Source organism: Lagenorhynchus albirostris, chromosome 7 (assembly GCF_949774975.1).
Source record: "Lagenorhynchus albirostris chromosome 7, mLagAlb1.1, whole genome shotgun sequence".
Lineage (NCBI taxonomy): Eukaryota > Metazoa > Chordata > Mammalia > Artiodactyla > Delphinidae > Lagenorhynchus > Lagenorhynchus albirostris.
Window position 1 is genome coordinate 62,359,502 of NC_083101.1, and position 25,763 is coordinate 62,385,264.

A 25,763-nucleotide genomic window follows, 5' to 3' on the forward strand; every position below is an offset into this window, starting at 1 on the left:
TTGCTGTGGCTGCTGTCTAGCAAATGGGTGCCTTTGCAGAGACCCTAAAGACTAGCTTGGGTGTAAAAGATATATAAAAAATTCACCCCTGAATTTGGGGTCTTATCTTGAGAAGGTAAAATTAAAAGGGTTAAAGTATTATTAGAATAGATTTAGTTGTTTGATTAAAACACAAGCATATGTGCCTGGAAATAATGAATGGTCATAGTTTGGAGTTAAGAATACAACACAATTTTTAAGTCACTCAATAACTCTTTAAGCAACTATTTTTTTTTTTTTTTTAATCAAGGTCATGCCAAAGTCAACACAAAGAATGGAAACTTTTCAGGTTAGATAAGGAATCTCTGCTATCTGGGCAGATTACACAGAAGAATAACCTTTTACTTCCTCTTGTTAAGAGCAAACTAAATTCTTCTACACCAGTTTTTCATTCCAACAGAGAGAAAAAAAAAAACAAGTTCTAACTTTGCATTAATAATAGTAGTAATTTATCCACAAACTCCTTTATAAAACTGTCTCCTAACATATTGTCTAAATATCTTTGATAACTAAACTGTTTAACATTTAATGAAATTTGTTGTTATTCATTGTTTTAAACCTATTTGTTTTTTTCTTCTAATAAAGATTTAAATTTTAAAAAATTTATCTCCTAATTAATCCATCAAAACTGAGCAAATTTTACCAACATTTTGACACATTTTATTGCTTTTTTTCCAGAATCATTCTTTGCAGATATGATAATTCAAGGCAAATATAGTTTGGATTTGTTGGCATATTTACTCAGTTTCTATTTCAATTCAAGCTCTGTTCTTTACTATCTCCTTTCACATTCTGGAACAAATCGTATTAACTGAGAACAAAAATACTCTCCTCTTTGATAAGCAAAAACATTTAGTTATAGTTCTTTGTCATGTTTATTTCTAGTTTAATCTCAACAACACATATAAGCCATAATTTTTAATCAAACTTACTATTCGTTCGGAGAAAAACTGGAAAGTAATCACTGTCTGTCATACATAAGCGTTTTAGGAGACCAGCAAAGCTTACACCACTACACTGTAAGATCTCCACAGCCAAAGGCATACCTTTAACACTTTTGTAGATGGAAAAATATGTTCATTAAAATGACCCAAAGATATAGTCACGTTATTACTGTTAAAATTAAAAGCAAAGATATACATAACAAATTGGTGTCCCATGTTTCAATATTCTATTTTCCTTAGAAATTAGATATCCATAGATTTTTAGTTATTAACTTGATTTATATTAAAGTTCTAAAATTAATAAATATCTTGCAAATTATGTTTAAACTGACACAGTACAGGACATAATTACAGTTGAATCAAAAAGATTAAGAGTTATAATGCAATATAGTTGAATACGTAATTGCATGTTTTCTTAATCTCAGTATATGGAAGAAACATTAGCTTATCTCACAGTAAACCAGTGTAAGAAATTTAAGAATTTAGTATTAACTGGTCTCTTCATTAGAAAATAAATCCAAATCTTAAAAAATAAAATAAAATTGTATGTTTAGTCTCCATACTGAAAAAAGCTGAAAAAAGGAAAAGGTATTCTGTGATTGTAACCTAAAATTACCAAACCAATTCATGTCTAAAGATTCACTTCGATGCTTCTGCGATAACACTGTGAGGAATTTTTTTTTCCTTAAAATGTCAGTGCATTCAATATATTAGAGTTCGATTTTTTTATTTTCTTGAAATTCTGGGAATATTAAAATTTTGCAAGTATTTATTATGTCTCTAATTAGAAAATTCTCTTTTTGCCTAAGAGACTTTATAATTTATTAGTATACTCTAGAAGTAGGGAAATATTTCGTTTTCTTATCGGTGAGCAGTAAAAGGTTTTTCTCAATTAAATAGCCACCAACAGGACTTGAAACTTTAGTTCTACCACCCCAGACACAGGGCACTAGAAAATGCAAAGCACACATTCTCAAAGAGTTACTCTACTAATCAATGGAAATAATATTTTATACATGGATTTGAGCACACCAAAAGACAAACAGTATAGAACGACTAACCATATTCCTTGTCAGCTCTCACCCAACAGAGAATAGATTCCCATCATCCTAATAGAGATCCCCAAGTGAACACATCATGAAACCAGATTGCCAATTAGAGCTACCCCAAATAGGGAATAATTTATAGATTATATGACCTTGAGTGACCTAGGGGTTCAGTACCCAAGCCCTTGGAATTGGCTATTTCACACATATTTTTTATACAGGAGAGTTCAGTACCCAGTTGTGGAAGTGGATATTACCTAAACAGTAAGTTAAGCTAAACGATTAGCCAAAAATCCAGAACAACAACAACAAAGCAAACAAACCAGAATAAAAAGCACCAAGTCAGAAGAAAACTGAGTCAGAGAAGATAAAGTTCAATTGCTATTTGTGATTTCACTCCAGAGGCCACTTCCTGGGCAACTCTGTTTAACTAGTTCCAGCAGGTGAGCACACTAGGCATCTTGACGGCAACCTCCAACCCTATCAAAGTGTAATTATTAAGTAGTTGGAAATATGGCTCTCGTACAAACAGAGGGAGCACGTGTTGAAGATTTATTTAGCTCATTTAATGAGAGAAGCATCAAGATGATATAGCTGGTCCGAAAGAGAGGAATAGTTTATATATTTTCTCAGGAAAGACATATGAAATTATTTGGTTAGAGACAAAACTGTTTAATGTGGAGTGGGACAGTAAAACCGTAACTTTGAGATTTATATTTTTTCACTGGACAGAAATCATTTTCATGTCTTCCAGACACAAATCTACAAGTCAACTTACAACTTCATAAATCTGGGCCAAGTTAGTAAATTATGGGTCACACAAAGGTATCTCCCCACAGATAGTTAAATTATGCTTTGGGAGGCCTCTTAGGTTATGCCCCAGCACATCACTGAAGAGACATTTAAACTTGAGCTCACTGATCCTTTCCTTGGCTGTGTCCAGTCTACTGATACATTCATCAAAAGCATTCTTCATTTATATTTTAGTGTTTTTGACTTATATCATTTCCTTTTGATCCTTTCTGCAAATTATCTCTCTGCTCACATTACCCACCTGTCCTTGCACGTTGCCTTTCTTCATTAGATCCCTTAGCATATTAATCATAGTTATTTTAAATTCCCAGTCTAAGAATTCCAAAATGTGTGCCATATCTGAGTCTGGTTCTGATGCTTGCTCTGTCTCTTCAGACTTTTTTGCTTTTTAGCATGTCTTATAATTCCTGGCTGAAAGCTGTATATGATATAAAAGGAACTGGGATAAATAGGTCTTTGATGTGAGGTTTTATATTTATCTAAGAGTTAGATTGTGTTTACTGTATGCTGTAGCTGTAGTTATCAGAGAATAATATTTCCTCTAGGATCTTTTTTATGTCTATTCTGTTGTCTTTGGGTTTTCCTAGAGACTCCTCAAATAGAGCCCGAGGCCTGTAGTACTTTTAGCTGTAATCCCTTTTCTTATGCAGAAGCCCTATCGATGTGATGTTAGGTGTAGGGAAGGAGAGGCATTCTGTAGTCCATGATTAGGTCTCAGTCTTTCCTGGAGCCTGAGCTGGGCATTTCCCTTCCCCCAGGTTAGTTAGGCTTTGGTAAAACCCCAATCAGTGAGGCTCTGGTAAAACCGTTTCCCTTGACAGCAGGCCTTGTGCAGGAGAACGGAGAGCTCTGGGCAGATGTGAGAGGGCTCACTTTCCCCCTGTCTGCGCCAGCAGCATCGGGGATAGTGAGAACCTGGTGGGGTTGCAGGAGGAAAAACTCATGAAAGTGTGGGGCTCCCCCTGAAGTTTTTAACTCTCAAGGTAGTCCACACTGAATCTCCAGCACTCGTCAATGAACAACTTTAAGTCTTCCTACTGATAACTGGCTCCAGATGGGCCTCCGGCTTCTGGGCATCTGTTTTCGGTCAGCTATGATCCCCTGTAGCCACCTCTTTGTCTCCTGGGGACAGCAGCTTACCCTGTGACATCAAGTCTCTGAGGGATCTAAGAAAAGTTGTTGATTTTCAGTTTAAGTTTCTTTCTTGTTGGGAAGATAGGAGTGGTGACTTCCAAGCTCTTTATGTATCAGATTGGAACCACAATGAGAATAATCATCAGCTTCACAGATTTGTTGTGATAATGACATTAAATGCATTAGATAAGTTAATATTTAAGGCATGGCATACAAGTAGCAGTTAATCAATGACAGATATGTTTACTAATATCCCTAAAGCTGTTCCTTTTTTTTTTTAAATGAGACAAAATCACTCGATAAAAAAAAGTCAGTGTATGATCAACGGATGTTGGAATATGGCAGGTGTTTCTCACTGGCCGCTCTTCAGGGTGTGAGATCACTGCTCCAACTTGTGTCATCTGGAGAGCCCCACTCAAATTTTCCCAAATGAAAATATTTAGTCAGTGTTTAGGCATCATATGAAAAAGAAAAGAAAACTAATCTTCATCATAAAGTGAAATATTCCAAATATTACCAAATTATCAACATTACGTAAAAAAATGAATGGTTCTAAAAAAATGCCAGTGCCTCAGTTACATTTCCTATGCAAAAGGACCATTCTACAGAAGGCCCTTTCTAAAGAAAATGGGTTAATATAGGAAATACAAAGTCTGGCTCATAGGAGGCACTCAGTAAATACAGGTTTTATCCTTAACCTAATCTCCTCCTTCCTTTCCCCTAGTGAGGCCAAATTAAAGTGAATTCTTCGAATTAAATGAAGAATTTTGAAAAGCAAGAGTGTAATTTAGTGAATTTGTCAATATTGGAAATTCAAAGATATTAGTATAGTTAATCTTAGTGTATTCTAATTTCTTAAACTATATCTGAATGTTATTATTTACATTTATTATCTTATACCCTCCATTTTATGACCATCAAGTTATAAGGAGTATTATTTATAAGTGATATCTATTGAAAGCATCATCTGTGTCACTAAATACCAGAGATATCATTTGTCATTTCTCCTTGAGGGTAATAAGCCATCTTTTCTTAGGGAGAAGAAAGGTGGTCCTATGGGAGATACAGATGGTGCCTCAATGAAGACCTTGAGTCCCTTGAACATTTCTTGTCTTCATCAATAAACATTTAACTACTTACTCAATTTTTTACCTTTTTCAAAATATAAAACAATGTATCAATAGTGTAGCATTCCACAGACATGGTGGTCCAGCATCTATCATTCAAAATTATCCACAAGTAGAAAGATATCTAGATCCTTGCTACTCATAGTGTAACCCATATACCAACAGCATTGGTGTATTAGTTATCCCCACTGCATAACAAATACTCCAAAACTTAACAAGGTAAACAACAAACGTGTTAACTCACAGTTTCTATGAGTCAGAAGTCTGGGCACAGATAAACTGAGTGACTCTGGATTAGGGTCTCTTCCAAGTCTGCAATCAGCACGTCAGTTGGGGCTGCTGTCACATCAAGGCCCTATTCAGGGAGCATCTGCTTCCTAGCTCACTCACATAGCCAGTAGCACATGGCAGCCCTAGCGCCTTGCTAGCTGTTGTCCTGCGATATCAGTTCCTTATCATGGAGATCTCACAATAGGACAGTTCACAGCCTGGCAGATGGCTCTCCTCAGAGCAAGTGGGAGAGTATACTCAAGACAGAAAGCACAGTCTTTTTGTAACCTTTTCTCAGAAGTGACATCCCATCATCTTTGCCATATTCTATTCCTGAGAAACTAGTCAGTAGGTCCAGTCTGCACTCAAGGGCAGGGAACTACACAAGGATGTAGACCCCAGGAGAGAGGGGGTTTATTGGGAGATATCTTAGAGGCTGCCCACCTGTACTGGCATCCACTGGGAACTTGTTAGAAATGCAGGATCACAGAACTAGTGAAGAGAATCTGAATTTTAACAGGATTCCAAGGTGATCCATATGTCAAGAAGCGCTGCTCTAAGGAGCAAGGGCCAGGTGCTTTATTCTGTTGCAGAGGCTGCTTCCTCACTTAATTTTACTCACTGGTGAATGTTACTTTCTAACAATTGCAAAGATTAATTTTCCTTGCAACTCAGTTCTCTCATACTCAAGAAAAAGGAAAAAATGTAGGGTTCCTGAAGGACTATTGGGCTGCAGATAGCAGATCAGAAAGAGGTGAGGAACTGAGGAAGAAAAAGGGAGCAAAAGGACTGTGACAAACAGATCTAATATCAATATCCAGTAATTACTGGAAGAGAAGATTGAGCATTTGTACGCGTAGGGATGTTCAGGACCATGGGAAAAAAGGACTAATGTCCTATTCCCTCAACAGCCCTTAAGTGCACTGCTGAATAATTCTGAATTAGAAATACTCTGTTCATGGTGGTGGCCTCTTACTACTTGATTCTGCTTGGGTCTACTTCCTTCTGTTTACCAGATAGAGAAGTTCACAGCATATTTTAGAAATAAACTATCAAAAATTATAATATAGAAATGCAAATACTTAAGTGAGTTTTAGGCATCTTGATTATTCCCTTTCCAAATACATTTTATATCTCAATGATGCTTAAAGAATAATCTACATTCAGTATTTGAAACCTTTCCATAAAAAAACACTAATAACTTTGGTATAAATATTTTATATCTCCCTCAAATTCTTCTTAGGGGAAAAGATAAAATTCCATTGAGCTTGTAATCCTCCATTAAAAAATGGCCTAAGGGGAAAAATGAAAATCTCTAAATCTACTTATCACAAACATAGTAGATTAGGGAAAGCCTCTATTCTATACCTTCACTGGTAGACTGGAGCCGACTCCTACTTGGGTGTGGGAGATGTTTGTTAAATTTTTAGTAGTTTTACATACTAGTTTTTAACCACAGTCACAATTAAAACTTAAAGTATGTATATAAACCTACAAATTAATAATTTATATGAAAAAACAAAGGTAACAGATACTCAAAATCATCACTTTGTAATTATTTTCTACACTTTACGTTTAATCTTTTTTTTAGGTTATTTAAAACATCTGTTGTACCTACAGGGTTTTCACACTACATAATGCTGTACTACCGAGCATCTCTTACGAACCCTGTTTGGTGACATCACATTGGTAGCTTGAAACTGGCCATGGTAGGAGTATTTACAGCACAGAAATTGGAAAATGCTATAAATCAGAACTTGACTTAATTTTGTTGATTGTCCTCAAGACAGGGAAATGTTAATACTACAGATTCAGCTTAAAAGTGTGTCATGTCCTTAGCTATTACATTATCAATAACACACAAAAAATTGGTAAATACTCTTCATGCAGTCAAAAACTATTATCCGGTTCAGCAAAATTGCTCCCATCACTGACAAACCAGTAAAGTTCAGACGTAACTCGTGCTAAGGCTGAAACAGGCTTCAGTTTAATGAATATTATTTGTACTAGGGTGAAAAATACTTTAACAACAGATCACGTATCAGATTTAAGGATGAAAAACTATTTAGAAAAGAGTAGGTGGATTGGGATCAATTCTATTTGTTAAATTATGGTTGAAACTGAAACCACAAGTTGCTGTACATACAAGAATTCAACAAAAATGAACAAAAGCAGTCTCTGAGAATCAATTAGTTACAGTATATGGAATTTATAATAAAAGGTACTGTATATTTTAGTGTTATTTGTGAAAAGTGTGCTACACATCTTTTGTATCAGAACAGTTTCTACTACATGCATGTATGCATGTTTGTGTGTGTGTACGTGTGTGCATAGTTTTGCCAGGGAGCCAATTATTCAACATCTACCAGCACACCACCCTGTCTCCTTCCCTTCCAAGGGAAACATGGCCGCTACAAATCACAGAGGGGTACATTACCATATCCTAGTCTTCCATGTAAAAATATCATTTTAAGTTCTAAATTAAAAAAATGCACATGCAGAGAGAACATTTATTATAAGTTAGTGGAAACACTTCTTGGATGGTCTGTGTTCTGCTACAAATGTGGGGAGTCCATGTTTTAGTGACATCATTCCAAATGCATTTCAGCTCAGGTGATTTACAGTCTCTTACATTAGCCAAAATTACACTTTGCATATACATATTAAAAGCTCTCAGGAAAACAATTCTCACTGTACTAGGATGTGGAAAAGGAAATGACGTCATAGGCATCTAAGTATCAACTGGACCTAAAACCTGACCGAATAAGGCTGAAAAGCTCTCTGTCTTACTTTGGTAATCAGAGGACTCGCCAGCAGACACTATACAGATCTCATGAGCAGGCCTGGTGGCAGGAATTTATGTTCAAGATTCAGGGGAGTCACACGTGCCCCTTTCAAATAAACCAGATGCAACTTTCTAATTTATCAAAACAACATCAATCGGTCAGCTGTGCTGATGATAGTGTTTTTATGTAGTAATTTAGTCTTTGGGGAAATTACTCTTCTGTGAGGTTTTAAGAAAAAAGTGAACTGTTTTAGTTAATGTTCAACTCCACATAAAAACAACTCAAATGGAGGAAGACGAAGCCGACTGATATAAAAATGGAATCCTTTGTTGCCCAGTTCAAAACAAATTCTGTTGTAAATTTTGAACTGGCTAAGAAGGCAGAGGAAAGCTTTGGCAGAGTAACACTGACTTGTAAATGCTACAGGCTCTTCTCCTAAAGCATTCTAAACCAAAAGCAGTGGGTGCAAATACTGTAGAGTGTCTTCTCAGACTGTAAAGAGACAGTGATATCCTTATGGGTCCTCTGAGAGAACAGTTAGAGGAGTGCTTTAGAATTACAGCTATTAATAAAACTGCTGGAAATTTTAAGGATGAGTAGGCAGAAAATCTTCTGTATTCATCAAACTGAGGATGAGAATTTGGCAAATTTGAAGAGGGAGCAAATTTAGACATGAGGAGGTTATATAAAGGGAATATCCAGATAAACTGGGATAATCTGCTGGAAAAACAATATTCTAAGCACCTTTACAAAAGCTCTTTAAATGAGTACACATAGATGCTTTTGAATTTTTTTTTTGTATATTTAGAAATAAATATGGCTAGAAAAGAGGCCTCTCCCTAACTACAAATTTGAAAAAAAATGCCGATTGGTTTCTTCTACTTGCACACTAGGATTAGAGCATCACGTTAAAAGGTAAATCTTATTTATTTTCCTTTCTTCATGTGCATGATTATGAACTTGCTTGCAAAGTAGTCTTTCTTCTAATTCATATAACAGCTTTCTGGACATTTGGGATTTGGGTCATGGATACTGTGGATTTTAGAGTAGGGATTTATAACTGGGAGATGGCTTGCTTTCATCTGATTAGTCAATTCCCATAAATAAAAGGATAAAAATGGCGCAGGAGAGCTTTGTGAGAGAGATGAACACACGGCGCTGTGCAAGCCTGCACGATGACAAGGTAGAGGGAGCAACGTCCCTATTTGGCAGATACATCCAGCAGCCCATGTGCACATTTCAGTTAATATACAGACCTATTAAAGATGATATGTATGTTTATCTTGGAGCAGACACAAATACGATTTTTAGTGAAACTCAAATGGCAAAAGCTAAAATTACTGTTACCACACAATTTCTGATAAGGTGATTAAAATTCACATGGAGAGCTCAAACTTTAGCCATGAGTGTTTTATTAGCTAAATAATTTGCCGGAGATGGAGCAGCAAATTGACTGGTCTGTCTCCTGTAGAGCTTGCATGGTTCTCTAGTCGTAGAAACAATTTTGTAATCAAATGGACACAGGAATGACAATCAGAGACTATGTTAGAATGAAGAGTAATCCTGAGACAATCTGATCTACAGAATCTTCTTAGCAAATAACATTTTCAATGAAACCTCAATATAAAAAGCAAACAAAAGTGACAGGTGGATTCCTCAGTTGAATTAAATCTTCATTATTGGGCAGAAATTAGTCTTTGTTCACAGACTGCTTTCCTACGTTCACTGGATCCTGTGGCTCACTGGAGCTCAGAATAAACCCCCAGGATTCTTCTTCATGTATACGAAAGTTGTATATACCAAGCCACCTTGCCCAAAGGTCAACAGGTAGACGGTGGCAGTGGCAGGCCAGAGGCCTGTGCTGTGTTCCTCACACCATCACCAAAGAAGTCAACTTAGTTGGCAACTCTCTGATTAAATGAAAATGTGACCACCTTCTCTCTTTCTTGGATTCCACTGAGCCAATTCATAACCTTTGTATTCTTGCAGTATTAAAATGACAGTCTGGACAAAAACACAGATCTGGAAAAGTTTATTATTAAGAATATTTGCAAGATCTTTTCTGACCCACCTCCTAGAGTAATGAAAATAAAAATAAACAAACGGGTCCTAATGAAACTTCAAAGCTTTTGCACAGCAAAGGAAACCATAAACAAGACCAAAAGACAACCATCAGAATGGGAGAAAATATTTGCAAACAAAGCAGCAAAGGATTAATCTCCAAAATATACAAACAGCTCACGGAGCTCAATATCAAAAAAAACAATCCAATTAAAAACTGGGCAGAAGACCTAAATAGACATTTCACCAAAGAAGACATACAGATGGCCAAGAGGCCCATGAAAAGATGCTCAACATCACTAATTATTAGAGAAATGCAAATCAAAACTACAATGAGGTATCACCTTACACCAGTTAGAATGGCCATCATCACAAAATCTACAAACAATAAATGCCGGAGAGGGTGTGGAGAAAAGGGAACCCTCTTGCACTGTTGGTGGGAATGTAAATTGATGCAGCCACTATGGAGAACAGTATGGAGGTTCCTTAAAAAACTAAAAATAGAACTACCATATGACCCAGCAATCCCAAAGTACTGGGCATCTACCCTGAGAAAACCATAACTCAAAAGGACATATGTAACCCCATGTTCATTGCAGCACTATTTACAATAGCCAGGACATGGAAACAACCTAAATGTCCAATGATAGATGAATGGATAAAGAAGAGGTGGTACATATATACAATGGAATATTACTCAGCCATAAAAAGGAATGAAATTGGGTCATTTGTAGAGATGTGGATGGACCCTGCGTCTGTCATACAAAGTGAAGTAAGCCAGAAAGAGAAAAACAAATATCGTATACTAACGCATATATGTGGAATCTAGAAAAATGGTACAGATGAACCTATCTGTAGGGTAGGAATAGAGATGCACATGTAGAGAACGGACATGTGGACACAGAGGGGTAAGGGGAGGGTGGGACGAACTGGGAGATTAGGTTTGACATAAGTACACTACCATGTGTAATATAGATAGCAGTGGGAACCTGCTATATAGCACAGGGAGCTCAGCTCGGGAGGGAGGTCCAAGAGGACGGGGACATCGGTATGCATATAGCTGATTCATTTCACTGTACAGCAGAGACTAACAACATTGTAAGGTGATTTTACTCCAATTAAAAAAAAAAAGAATATTTGCTCTTTCAAGACCCCCCATTTCAATTTCTACCCTAGACCCAGTTCATTGCTTGTTCAAAAATGGTATGAAACTTCAGGCTTCATTCAGTCTAGAGTTGAGACACCTGTTAGGATACAATCCTAAAGCATGAGAGACTTATGAAGTACAAAGATGGATTGCACTGCAATAACTGTAATGGCCAAAGTGGACAAGTGAAGAGGAAAAGAGGAAAGGACATTGACATCTCTTTGGATCAATGAAAGAAAACCTTACAAACAAATTTTTTTGGTAATGTCCTATTTGTTTGTTCCCTTTAACTTTTTTCACCAAGTGTTCACAGAACAACTGTGCTGTGCTAGTATCAGTTATTACCTCGGAACAAACAGAGTAATGTTTGGAGTGTGATTCACCCCATGAAGTCCACTTCCTTTCAGAGATACTATCTTGTGACCTGTACATTTAAGCTAGGAATAACCTTGCCCCAGTTATTCAGTGTTTGAATTCTGTGAATGAATGGGAATGGGATTTCATGCTGGATTTGCTTCAATACTGCAAAGCTCTTTCCTGAAGTTACCTTATTCTTTCCCTTCAAGTATCATATCACAGCAAAACCCAAGGGAGGGGCGTTCCTGACAGATGGTTCAACTGAAGCAATCATTCAGCCCTTGGACAAATACTAATTGTATACCTACTGTGTGTCAAGCACTCTTGTAGGTCTTGGGCACAGAGTGGTGAACAGGACAGACCAAGTCCCCTTCACTGTGATGCTTACAAGCTCATGTGGGATACAGAAAATAATAAGTAAACAATAATAAGCAAGATGATTTCCACTAGTCATAAGTATTATGAGAGAACATAAAAACATAGAAATGTTGTGTACAACTAAGCATGGGGACTGGATACCATGATTGATCAGAAAGGGGCTCTCCAAGGAGGAGTCACTTAACCTCAGACAATGAGGAGGGCCTCCCAACTCCCAATATCTTCAGAGTAAAGCCCTGGGATCTTATATGACCTCAAGTGAGAAAACCACACACATTTCTGCCCAAGGGGCAAGTCTACCGTCTTTTTAATGGATGGCCAGACTTCCTAAGGACTGACATAGTAACAGTGAGGAAAGGCAGGGCAGCTACTGGAGACAGAAGCCACACTGTGATTTAGTCCTGTGGTGAATTGTTCCTACTTTGAAGGTTCTTCTGCAGTAGCATAATCGCACGTTAGTTCCAGGAGAAAGCAGTGTGAAGTGGCCTGGAGCGCCAGGTAATGGGCAGGAAGCCGTGGGCTCCCACGGTGGGAAGCTGTTTACTCTCTCCCCAGGAGGACACAGGGTTAGAAACAGTTAAGTCTGTAATCATTATCAGCCAGATCAACACGTTCTAAGTGACTTGCTTTTGTCATTTTTCCCCTAACAGTGGTTCAATGGCCTGTGAATGTTTGCTTTCAGAAGAAAAGAATTTTTTTAATTTCAATAAATCATTCATGGTCAAAGGAAGCTTTTGTTACTTCAGCGTCTACTCCCCTCTCATTCATATTGCTCAACAAAACTGAACAATTTTTATGTGATGCAGCCACTGTGTAGCTCAGACAAAAACTGCTGGAAAAAAACTATCCTAAGTATGTTTTAACCCCCAGTTGATACAGTTGCTGGGAATGTGTATTATTGTTGTCTCAAGAGCTGAACTTTCTCAGATCCTAAAATTATGACTATTTCCAAAAAAAAAAGCAATCCATGCTTAAGACAGACCTTAAGAGATGTACGAAATGTAAGACACAGCTTCTTTAAGGAACTGAAAGCTTACCTGAAGAACCAGTGAGAAGACACAATAATAGGTAGCAACTAAGTGTACAAAATTAAGGTATACTGTTAGATACAAACTAAAAGGACCGAGAGGTTAAGCGGGCCAGCAGAAGAGGCTAGAATCAGCAAGTGGTGCTTGATGGGAGAAGTAGGACCTCAAGAAAGGGGAGGATCTGGACAGCAAGAGAGTCAAGTATTTCAAGTGAGGGGAGTAACAAGGAACACGCCCAGAGCTGGGCACGTGTGGGAACAATTTCACAGGACAGGGTGGGGATGTGAACAAATGCAGCTGTGTTTCGTTTGCGGAGCTGTCGGGAAATGGTCACACCTCTGTTGCACCACGCCTACAATGGGCACAGCAAGTTTTATCAGCTACAGATGACTAACTGAAGAATTTTGTAAGACTACGGCTCCAATTTATTTTCTAGGCTCCTTAGTGGATGTAAGCAAATTGTGGATGATTTGTACATATTGGTTGTATTGCTTGTAATTTGAACAGTATCTTGGTGACTCATGGAATATGGGGAGCATTTGAATATAAAGATTGCCAAAAAAACATCCTTCCCCCACACAACATTACTGCAAGGTCATTGAGACAACACCACAAATAGAAAAGCATCTCAAGACTTACTAAGTTCTGCTCATGAATACCTCAGAGAGAAATGATTGTCATTGCTGACCCCCTATGCATTTTTGGTGCATTTCTCAGAGAAGATAAGGCAGTCACCCAAGTTACTTTATTTAATATCCTAGCAAAATTAAGGGTTCTTAAATTGTACTTCATGCTTTTTATATTTATACATACGTATGTGTGTGCATATACATGCACACACATTTCAACCTATAATCTTACATCTTTGAAGTCACTGTAGAAATTCCATCTGTCCCAATATCTGTTTATCATATTCACTCAATCCAAAGTTCCCCTTCAGTTACAGATTAACTCCTACCCAGGAAATATTTTTACAATATGAATGCATACATCTGAAGACAATAGGCTTCTTTCTCCCTTATGGCTTGAGTCACTCACGACTGAGTGCCTTTGAGAATTCTAGAAACCCACAAATCTGAATTAGTCCTGGGTCTTAAACAGAGAATTAGCAAAGTCCAGCCTCTTGGGTTAAAGACCCCAACAGAAGAAACTGGAATCCCTTTCAAACCATAATGAGTGTGACTAGGACCTCTGGTGGCCAAATTTGTCTCTGCCTCCCTGTCCAGGCCCTGGTATTTTTGTAGGAGCCTTATTTCTGCAGTTCCAACAAGAACAAGGGCTATCATGAGACTTCTTGCAGCCTCCCTTTCCCCACCTTCCCCAGAACAACCACACCCTTGATGTTAACATATATTCCCATTGAACTGTAGGGCCTACAAAGAAATTCTGCTTTGTGGCTGAGAAGACAGATTTCTCTGAAGTAACTTAAGACCATCAAAAACACTATACACCTAGAAAGCACTATGGGGAGTTCTAGGACCTCCCCAGAGTCTCATATCCAATTTTGATTGGGACTTCCCTAGACAAATTTGAAGGAAATAATCAGATCTACAGAAAACATCTGTACATTCATTGTGTAGAGTGGATTGGCCTCGTTTATCAGCACACTTCTGGATTCAGGGAATATTAAAACATTTTGGTTCTTCTTAAAAATAAAAGCATTATTCAGCATTATATATTTGTCAATGTAATCATAAAAAGTGCAGACCTTGGGGCTTCCCTGGTGGCACAGTGGTTGAGAGTCCGCCTGCCGGTGCAGGGGACACGGGTTCGTGCACCAGTCCGGGAAGATCCCACATGCTGTGGAGCGGCTGGGCCCGTGAGCCATGGCCACTGAGCCTGCGCGTCCAGAGCCTGTGCTCCGCAACGGGAGAGGCCACAACAGTGAGAGGCCCGCGTACCGCAAAAATAAATAAATAAATAAAAAGTGCAGACCTTTTCTGTACTCTGAACTTCTTTTTTCTAGATTTCAGTTTCTTCATCTAAAAAATGGGGATAAAAATAATAATACCTACGGCACAGGGTTACTGTTATAATGTAATGAGTGTTAGGTTTTGTAATGGTGCTTGCCACATCATCACTCAAAAAATAGGAGCTGCTGCAATGACGATGACGATTCCTTAATTTATACATTCCTCTTCTCCCCACCTCTCAATGTCCACACACATGTTCTCAATTAACATGGATAAACTATTAATCTGGCCAGAGAGAGAACAAGATTCTTGACAGAATCTGCCATTCAATAGGTTACTTCCAGGCAGCTTGGTCAGGGTCAGGGATGCAGTTGGAGTTTTACGTGCTTTTGGCGCCTGATGGGGCTGACAGGAAGTGAGTTCTTTGATTAAGACGTCTACCATTTGTCAGCAGTTTTCAAAAAGATCCTGCACTCAAGTGAATTTGTATTTTATTCTATGGATTTAAAATCATGGACTGCAGAAGACAGAATTTAAATGCCTTTTGGGTCTTTCAAGAACACAGAGTAACTGGCAGGTCTCTCCTCTCTCCTTGTCCTCCGTAGGTTAACCTCAGAGCCACAGACGGCAGGCTCATGCGCCAGTTGCTCCTCATTAACGAGAGCATTGAGTCCATCAAGTGGATGATTGAAGAGAAAGCCACCATCACCAGCCGAGGCAGCAGTCTCAGTGGCAGCCTGTGCAGCTTACTGGAGAGTCAGAGCACCTCCTTATATGGCAGCTACAACAGCCTCCATGATGGCAGCGACGGGCTCGATGGCATCTCCGTGGGGAGCTACCTGGACACTTTGGCAGACGATGTCCCAGGCCATCAGACCCCCTCAGACTTGGACCAGTTCAGTGACAACTCAGTCATAGGGGACTCACACGCACTGCACAAGCGTCCCAAATTGGATTCTGAATACTACTGCTTTGGCTAATGACCCAGTTTTTTGCATGGGATTGGTGTGCAATTAACTTGTATTTATCCTTCTTCTCCGCTGCTATATTTTTGGTGTGATTTTTTAAAAATATGACAACCTTTTAAAAAGAAGCTTATTTTGGACGGCTTGATGGTATTTCTGTTGCTCCTAGTATTTCTCACCTGGACTGATTAATCTTTGTCTCTCTTACGTCTCTATTTTTATTTATTACAGTGATTTTTCTCCCTTCTTTCACAGTGGCACAAATAAGGTAGGGGGAAAAGAATAAGCAATAATTATGTTTTTGCTTCTGTTTTCAGGGCAAGGGGTCAGGGATTACAAGATAAACTTTGCTAAATTTTACAATAAACCAAAGTCTGATAGTAACTAATTTTGTTGCTTGTATTCTTAAATGTTTCAGAGATTCATTTTCCAGAAGACACTGAGGTTTATTACTGTTTGTATGTTAGGTTGAACAAAATGCTCGGGACAAAGCTAGGCATTATTTCTAGGCCACAATGTCCTAGCGTGAAGTCAACAATACTGTTAGTCACACACTTCTCATGACAATCACTTGGAAGCCCCAACTCTGTGCAATCTGTTCAGTTAAATTTGCTGTTCATAGATCAGCATTTTGTCATCAGTGATTCTAACTCAAGCTGTAGACTAAGTCGTGTAATTATATATATGATTCTCCCAAATTTCAAAGAATAATTGAGATTAGGTATGGAGGTGATTAGAGGTTAAGGTGCCCTAAATTTAATTGTATTTTAGATTTTGTTGATGCTTACTGCATGCATTTTACAATTCTAGGATATATAAAGACGTAGATGCACACAATGGATGAATGGATGAATGGATGGATGGATGGATGAATGGATGGATGGATGGATGGATGGATGGATGGATGGATGGATGGATAGAGTGGGAAGTAGAATCACTATTCCCTTAAGAAGTCTAATAGTCTAATAGATCCTTTCATCCTGGGATGGGTAAATAATCTCTTAATTTTCTGAAATGACATCTGAAAATATCACTCGTACTGAACATTTAGTTTTGATGTAATATTATTAATCCTCTACATTTCTTTTACCTTGATGATTCCTAGTGAGTTAATCTTATTGAGATTTCAAGCTGTTCTTTGTAATGATATAGGTTTCTGCACTAAACACTTGACAATATGAATCAAAAAGTCTTTCTACTTGTAACTTTAAAATGCCTATACTCAAGAAATGATTTCCCCCAGATTTCCTTTATTATACATATTGCATACTTGTCAAATTTGTTCTTTCCAGGTTATATATTATTCAATTTCCAATTAATATAGACGTTGTAGGTTTTTTACAGTAGTCCTTTTTTCATAAATTGCTGATAAAATCCTCATCAACAACAACCTCATGATGTCAGGATTGTCTCCGTTCTGTGTTTGAGGAAAATGAAACACGTAGAAAGTAGGTAACTGGGTCAAATCTCCCAGTAAGTGTCAAAGCTGGCACTTAAACATGAGCCTGTCTTATTCTAACAGTAAAACTTGGTACCTATAGTAGTAAAATAATAACGTATGGATGAGAATGCAAATTTAACCCCTGACAAAAATAAAGTGAGCAATCATTTTTCTTCCAAATCAGTAGGACCTACATTTTTGAATATGAGCTTTTTGAGCCCTTTCTTGAAATCACATGTCCAGTCAGTGATGTGCTTATAGGTAAATCAGGGAGTTGGCCACATGCCAGCTATTCCTCATCTATTTCCCCCTTTCTACTTTCTTTCATTTTAAACTTAGTAAAGGCTGGTGGGTTGGCTATTTTATTTGTTTGGTTTTAATCTGGAATTAAGCCAAGCAATTTGTAGCACAGTTTTTTTTTTTTTACCATATTAAAATCCAAGAGCATGCATTATGATCTAGTAGATAAAACATCATTAGAACCAAGACTGAAGAATTTCAAACAGAGGGTAATGACATATGTAACTGTATGTCTATAGCACTGCAAGGAGAACATTTCCAACAAGAGAGAAGTGAGCAGACAGCAAGACTATACGAGGCTTTGAGGCTAAATTCTAACCTCTTCAAACCCTGAGATTTGTCTAGAACAAGCCAGGCACAGGAAAGATGATTTCTGTCCTCAGATCACTGTTTCAGATTGTAAATTCAATCCGGCCAATTTCTTTCACACCCTCCTTTTACCAATCGGTTTCCCCTGCTATCTGTCCATCCTACACCCGCTATAAGTTTCTTCCCTATAGGGCTTCCCTGGTGGCGCAAGTGGTTGAGAGTCCGCCTGCCGATGCAGGGGACACGGGTTCGTGCCCCAGTCTGGGAAGATCCCACATGCCGCGGACCGGCTGCGCCGTGAGCCATGGCCGCTGAGCCTGCGCGTCTGGAGCCTGTGCTCCGCAATGGGAGAGGCCACAGCAGTGAGAGGCCCGCGTACCACAAAAAAAAAAAAAAAAAAAAAAAAAAAAAAAAAAAAGTCTTCCCTATACAAAGGAAATGAACAAGCATGAGTGAAATGTGTAGAACAGTTTTCATTTATGCATCTTATTTTAAGGGACCTATAATGAACATTGGAAGAACACTTGAGAACTGTTTTCTGGCTCTATAAATTTCACTGTTGTATGTGCTTTACAGCTATTCCTATTTTTTTTGTAAAAGATACCAAATATAGTCTATAATTTAGACATATGGAGTAACATACAAGCCAACAATGTTTTGATAGTTGATTTTACTAAGAGGAGGGGAATATGCAACTAAACAACACTAATTATTGACATATTCATTGGTCTCAAGAGAATGAATGCATTTTCAACTAAAAAATTCCCATAACAAATCTATGACCTGGAGCGTTTGATATTTGATCTCTGTCAGTACAACGAGGAAATGGGGTAAAAAGTTGAAATGCCTTCAAACTATTCTGCCTGCACTGAGTTGTGTTCTCCCAGAAAAATGGAATTTTCCTCAGCTGCAGTAACCTCTCCGTTTTATGGACTTGTCTGTTTTATACTGGGGAGAAGATAAGATAATTGGAGGTAAGGAATTTAGACAATTTAAAGCTATTACATTTTTGGAGTTTTGAAAATAAAGGAACTCAAAATAACCAACTTAGAAGTCTTAACTTCAAAGAAACTTCAGTATTTATACTATGTCAGCCCCAAATTGCATAGCATCAAGTTCTAGGTATTTGCCAACCTTTAGAAATGCAGTATGATCCTTTGCTGCCGGGTGAATTGTAAAGACACTTGGAGCTCCACGAATAATGTCAATCAGGCATTTTGATCCCCAATCCCATCAAAATACAATCACCACCATGATGCCCAAATAAATGGTTATTTTGAGGTCCTCATCTCATTGATATCTCAGCAGCTTATTTTGGACGGTTGACACATTTGATCACTGCTTTTTTTTTTTTCTTATTTTATTTCTTTAATTTTTGGCTGCGTTGGGTCTCTGTTGCTGCACGCGGGCTTTCTCTAGCTGTGGCGAGAGACGGCTACTCTTTGTTGCAGTGCGCGGGCTTCTCATTGCAGTGGCTTCTCTTATTGCTGAGCACGGGCTCTAGGTGCACAGGCTTCAGTAGTTGTGGCTCGCGGGCTCTAGAGCACAGGTTCAGTAGTTGTGGCGCATGGGCTTGGTTGCTCCGCGGGCATGTGGGATCCTCCCGGACCAGGGCTCGAACCCGTGTCCCCTGCACTGGCAGGCGGATTCTTAACCACTACGCCACCAGGGAAGCCCCGATCACTGCTTTCTTGAAAGACTGTCTCATTTGGCTTCCAAGGCATCCCTCTCTCTTGGATTCCCTCATTCCCCACTGCCTGCTTGTTAGCATAACTCTGTTGCGGATTCTCTTCATACTCCTGACCTCCACACACAAGAGTGTCTCTTGCTTCAATTCTGGTACCACTTCTTTTCTGAAATTATTCCCCTGGGGATTTCATCCAGTTCCACAGCTTTAAATGTCATCTACATGCTGAGATTCCTCAAAGTATATCTCTAGGCTCAGTCTCTCCCCTGCACTCTAGCCTCCTGCATCTATCTGACCCCACGGCATCTCTACTTGATGTCTGATAAGCATCTCAATCTAAACATAACCAAAATTGAAATTTTGCTCTTGTTCTGTAATCTTCCCCAGTTCGGTGAAGGATGGCTCTAATTATCAAATGCCCAGCCCAAATCCTTGAAGTCATTTCTTAAGTGCTCTCTCTCACACCATATCTACCATATCCAATCTGTCATGTAAATCATATGTGTTCTACCTTAGAAATATATCCAGAATGAGCTATAGATTTTCATAGTACCCCTGTTACCACTCTAATCGAGTCAGTGTCACTTCTTCCTGGGACTATTTCAATAGCCCTGTCTTGTTTCCTGGCTTCCACCCTTACTTTCCCACAGTTAATATTCAACATAGCAAACAGTAATCTTTTAAGAAACAAGTCAGATTTTTTGCCAGCCTCTGTACCAACCCTTTAATGTACTTCCATCTCTAAGCATAAACTAACTCTTTAGCACAGACTACAAAATCCTATGCAATCTGTAATCCTTCTAACCTGTCTGACTTCATCTCATACCATTCTCCACCCTCTCTCATTGTGAGCCTCATTTACATCTTTACTATTCTTTAAAAATCTCAAAGTCTGCGCTTCCCTGGTGGCACAGTGGTTGAGAGTCCACCTGCCGATGCAGGGGACACAGGTTCGTGCCCCGGTCCGGGAGGATCCCACATGCCGCGGAGCGGCTGGGCCCGTGAGCCATGGTCGCTGAGCCTGCGCGTCCGATCTCAAAGTCTATGCAAGTCCTTACCTCAGAATCTTTGCACTTCCCATTTCCTCTTTCTGAAATGGTCATCTCCTGAATGTTCTTAAGTTTTGATTCCCCAGTTCTTTTTGGTCTCCAACCAAATGGCAAGCGGACTCCTTACATAGCACACCTGGAACATGCTGCCCTTACCCTGGTTTATTTCTCCTCATATCATCACTTGATACATAATTTTTGCATGTACTCTCTGCTTCCCCACACTAGAATATAAGGTCTTTGAGAACAAGACCTGTGTTTTGTCCACCACCATATGCTTCCAGACTCCTAGTACTCCCCGAGACACGTGCGTGCACGCACACACACACGCGTGCACGCACACACACACACACACACACCAGTCAGCTCTGGGGCTGCAGTATGTATGACCAGTCCTATGAATCACCTGGATAAAGTGAGGACTCAACAAGTATTTGTCAAATGAATGAATGAATGAGGGAATGGGTGACTGAGTGGCTGCATGAACAGGCAGACATATCCTTAGAGACTGCTTCCTAATCCAGGATGCTGAATGCTTCCAAAGAAAGTCATTTGGGACTTTCCTACTGAGCGCTCCATGACAGAGCCACACCCTCTAATTCTCCTCTAAAGTGTCTTATAGTAGACACAAAATAAATTTTTTTTGACTAAAGCAATTATTAGTTTTCTGAATGCCTTCTAGGTACAGGCAATAACTGTGCTAGGATCAGGTGATAAAAAATGGAGGAAGGTACCAACCATGCTCTCCAGGAACTCATTTGTGTAGCACGTTCTTTGGTAGGAAAAAATAATGGCCCACCCCCTCCATCTCCCAAAGATGTCATATCCTAATTCCTGTAACCTGTGAATGCCTTACATGGCAAAAGTGACTTTACAGATGTGATTAAGGTAAGGATCTTGAGATGGGAAGATGTCCCTAGATAAGGAAGAGGGGAAGAGCTTAATCAAAAGGGAACTGGGACTTGATGAAATAGGAAATTCTTAGCTATCTAGATTGCAAAAGACACTACAATTAGGAGATTCACTGTTGAGAAAGAGTGTTCTGGTGGGAAAACCAAGAGTGTGTCTGGACAACCTTTTTCTAATGCCTCAGAAGAATCCAAAGGTCAGAGTATTCAGTCACAGTGAGGACTCTTTGAAGAGATCAGGCATGTGACTCATGGATCCCCTCAACCATGCCAGCAGAAGCCAAAAACAGAGATGGAATTCTCTAAGAAAGGCCTGTGGAGGGGCTTCTTATCTAAGGTACTGAATTCCTGTGAAATACACATATGTATTTTATGACATACATAAAATTATCAAAACGTCCTTGATAATTTTATACCAGCAAAACCATTGCCATCTTGGACTGAAAGGGATAGAGAAGTCAAAATGAAAGAGCTATAGGAACCCCAAAATTCCATAGGGGGGAGACAGGCTGATAAAGCTATTCAGCTGCAAATACATGTTACCCTTGGTGGAAAGGGGAGGATGGCTCCAAGGGCGGAACCTCAACCTCAGAGGGAGGAGTCACAAGCCCAGAGGACAGAGCTGACGACCACAGAGGATATTCTCAGGCCTTGACACCTAACACTCATGTTTCAGCTGCATTTTAAAATTGCTTGAGAATGGTGACCCCTATTTTTCTTTCCCTTCTTTTTCCCCCCTTTTGAATTGAAATGTCTCTGACTGTTATTCTATACCTGCCCCACCACTGTATTTTGGGAGCAAATAATTTGTTTCTTGAGTTTCACAGGTTTGCACATGGAGAATTGTGCCTTGGGAATGGATTATACCCAAGCCACACCCATACCTGATTTAGATGATTTAGCTGAAGAAATGTGGGACTTTTGAGGTGACGAGATGCTGTGTTGAGTTGAGGCATTTGGGAATGTTGAGATGGAGTGAATGTAATTTACATATGAGATGGACACACACTGCAGGCGGCCAGAGAGCAAACTTTGTTATGCAGTGTGATGACCCCCAACAAAGCTGTCTACCTCCTCATCTTCAAAACCTGTGAATATGTTACTTAACTAATACAATGCCTCTACCTAAGTCTTTCTCTGCTGTAGTTCTGTGCTTGTTTTTATTACCCAAGAAGAAAGTAGATACCTCAACAAGAAAGTTCTCAGCTAAATTATAAGAGAGGGTACAATTGGATTTGGCCAGCTACCCAGAATTTTCACAAACCATGTCTTAAGACAATTCATGTGGGACCAAACTCCCATTCCTTTTGACTTCATGAATAAATATGATGAGTGCTAATAAATATGCTTGGGCTCCTAACAGCTAAAGTGACACCACTTGAAACCTCCACTCTGGGAAGAAGCCCTAAATGTCAGATCTTCCTAAGAAGCACTTAGGACACTTTGGCGGGGGGTGACTTGAACCATATTACATGAACCGGTCAGCATGTGCTCTGTAATCTCCCTACCACACTGGTAAACGGAAAATCAGCCATCTTTTAAAACTGGGTTTTTAATTTCAACAAGATAATTTCCATTTGCTTATTTCCTCAGTGACTCTTATGACTCATTCAGAGCTACCCTTCATCTTGAAGTGTTTGTCATTAGATGGCCATTTGTTTGAAGAGTGGTTGAGTTTCAAATACATTTTCTGTACTGTCAAAATGGATATTATAACAATACTTATAATTATTAGTTTCAATAGAATGCATTTGTAGCCAATAATATTGCCTCCGTTTCTCCATATTTTAAATACCACCTGAACCACAGCCAATAAATTTTAAAAATCTCTAAAATATTTTTAGCTTTTTGTCTTGCTCATATAAGAGCTTATAATCTAAGGAGGAATGAAGACAATTACAATACAGTATGACAGTTGCTGAATAAGAAGCATGCTCTAACGTGGAAAGTGGTATTGTTGAATTAATGTAAAATCTGTAAAATATATCCTTGGGAAATATCAAAAGTATTATTTTAGGGAGATTTATTTTATTCGTTCTCATTACGAAGGGAGACATAGTATAATTCAATTATCTGTGCATAAATCTTTCCACTATTAAATTGTGTTTAATCTTGGACCATTTTCCAAGACAACTATTTAAGATAATGCTAATAAATTGGTGGTTTGGAGTTTGTCAATAGATTCCTTGCTAACACAGCATCTATTTGTTACTTGTTCCAAGGGGATAGGTTTATTTAACAGAATCAGAATAAAAACTAAAGAGAATGAGAATACCTATTTCCATGATTACTACCAGATGCTGAATACCAGAAACTGCATCTCATGGAATTGAGAATATTCTTCTGCTGAGGGCTGTCTAATGACCATGGGTACAGTAGCAAATACATGCTATTTCGAACCCAGCTAAATCTCTAAATAAATTACTGAAGTTCATTCAAATAGTAATGGTCAGATCTAAGATTCTAACTTAAGCATTACAGACTCCAAAACTTACAGCGTGCAGATTATAGCACAAAAATATTATGCTTAACTCAAAGTACCTCTTCTTGGCCTGAGATGTACCAAAATAAGATTTGTCTGCATACAGTTATATTTATAGCTAACATGTATTGTTATGGTCCAATATCATGCTATCTATGTTTTCCAAAGCAGAAGAAGGATTTCTCAGAGTAAATATGGAAATATAATAGTGGTATGAAGCAAGGAGAGAAAAGGAATTAGAATTAGATTTGCACAGGGTTTTAATTCCTTGCACAGCAGGATATAGTTTCTGTTTGGATTTGGTTGACTGGTACATCCATCTCACACTATTTCTAGGCAACCACAGTTACCATTGCTTAAATGCTTAGCAGAGCATTCCCATAAATGCTGAACAACACTCCTTCAAATCTTGTCACCTATTATTCTGGATTATTGTGTAGCATGCTTAACCTAAGGCCTGGCCAAGCCAAACCAGAGCCAGTGCTGGGATCATATGACATCCACCTGTATTTATGAGTGCTAGTTAAATTCCAAACATTGCCTCAAGTTGGCATTCCTTCAAGTCATTAACATCATGCCTGTTTGTCCGACGTGGGAGAAAGAATTGTCAAAGCCTGTGTTATTTCACTCTTTACTAATGAGGGATCGTGTACCAATAGAGAAATGCTTCATTCTTGATGTTTTTAGATTATTCTCAGAGTAATTTACTACAATTATTTTTACATCAGCCAAATCCACCTATAAATCAAACATAGTTTTAGCTATTAACTCTGCATTTTTCCCCTCTCATGCAAAGGAATATACGTGAGAAGTCAGGAGACCTCCTACTCCTTAATAGCTGATGCATTCCAGCTCCTTATCACTTTCCCTCCCCTCAAAGCATTATCTTTGTGTTTTTTTAATTGAAGATTCTTTGCAAATTTACTAGTGATGACTCTCAAACCATCTGAAAATTTTGTCCCTCACAAAAAACGAACTGAGGTGACTATATTCTTCTGGACCCTCAAAGATCTGATATTTTTTTTAATTCAGAGATTATATGATGATGGATCTTGAAGGGCTGCTAGAGGGCATGAAGAATAATCTATCATTTTGCAAATAAGAAAAATGAAGCATTCTTGGGTAGCTTGTACCACATGACAGACAGTGTGGCCAAGTTGTCTTTCTGAATTATGTTTTAGAAAATGATCTGATCTACACTTGCTGCAAAGAATGAATGGCTTAAGGTTTTTTGAGGCAAAACAAATAAAAATAATGAATTCTACTTAAAACATGAATAATGTAATACAAAAGGGGAAAAGAAAGACATTTAAGAAGCAAAATGGCACAGTCACTAACCTACAATTAAGGAGTGGTATAAAGTGTAAAGACTCTGGTTTCAGAGTGTTTTCCTTCTGCCAATTACTAGATGTATGAACTTTGAAATAACTAACTTTACTTCTCTGTGCTTCAGTTTTCTCATTTGTAAAATGGGCATAATGAAATCTGCCTCAGAATTGTTTGGAAAGGGCTTGAAATATGACCTAGCGCACAGAAATGCTTGATAAATTATGTTATTACCATTACAATAACTAGTTAA

The 25,763-nt window shown here is 38.5% G+C and overlaps 1 protein-coding gene across 1 annotated transcript in view; it reads left to right on the top strand.

Moving 5' to 3' along the window:
* The window catches only part of LURAP1L (leucine rich adaptor protein 1 like), a 44,968-nt gene extending 28,563 nt beyond the window's left edge, over positions 1-16,405 (top strand). The window contains exon 2 of the mRNA XM_060155073.1: positions 15,649-16,405. Coding sequence (XP_060011056.1) covers positions 15,649-16,023 — 375 coding nt within the window. The 3' untranslated portion in view covers positions 16,024-16,405. The remainder of the gene's footprint in view (positions 1-15,648) is intronic.
* The last annotated feature ends 9,358 nt before the right edge of the window (positions 16,406-25,763 follow it).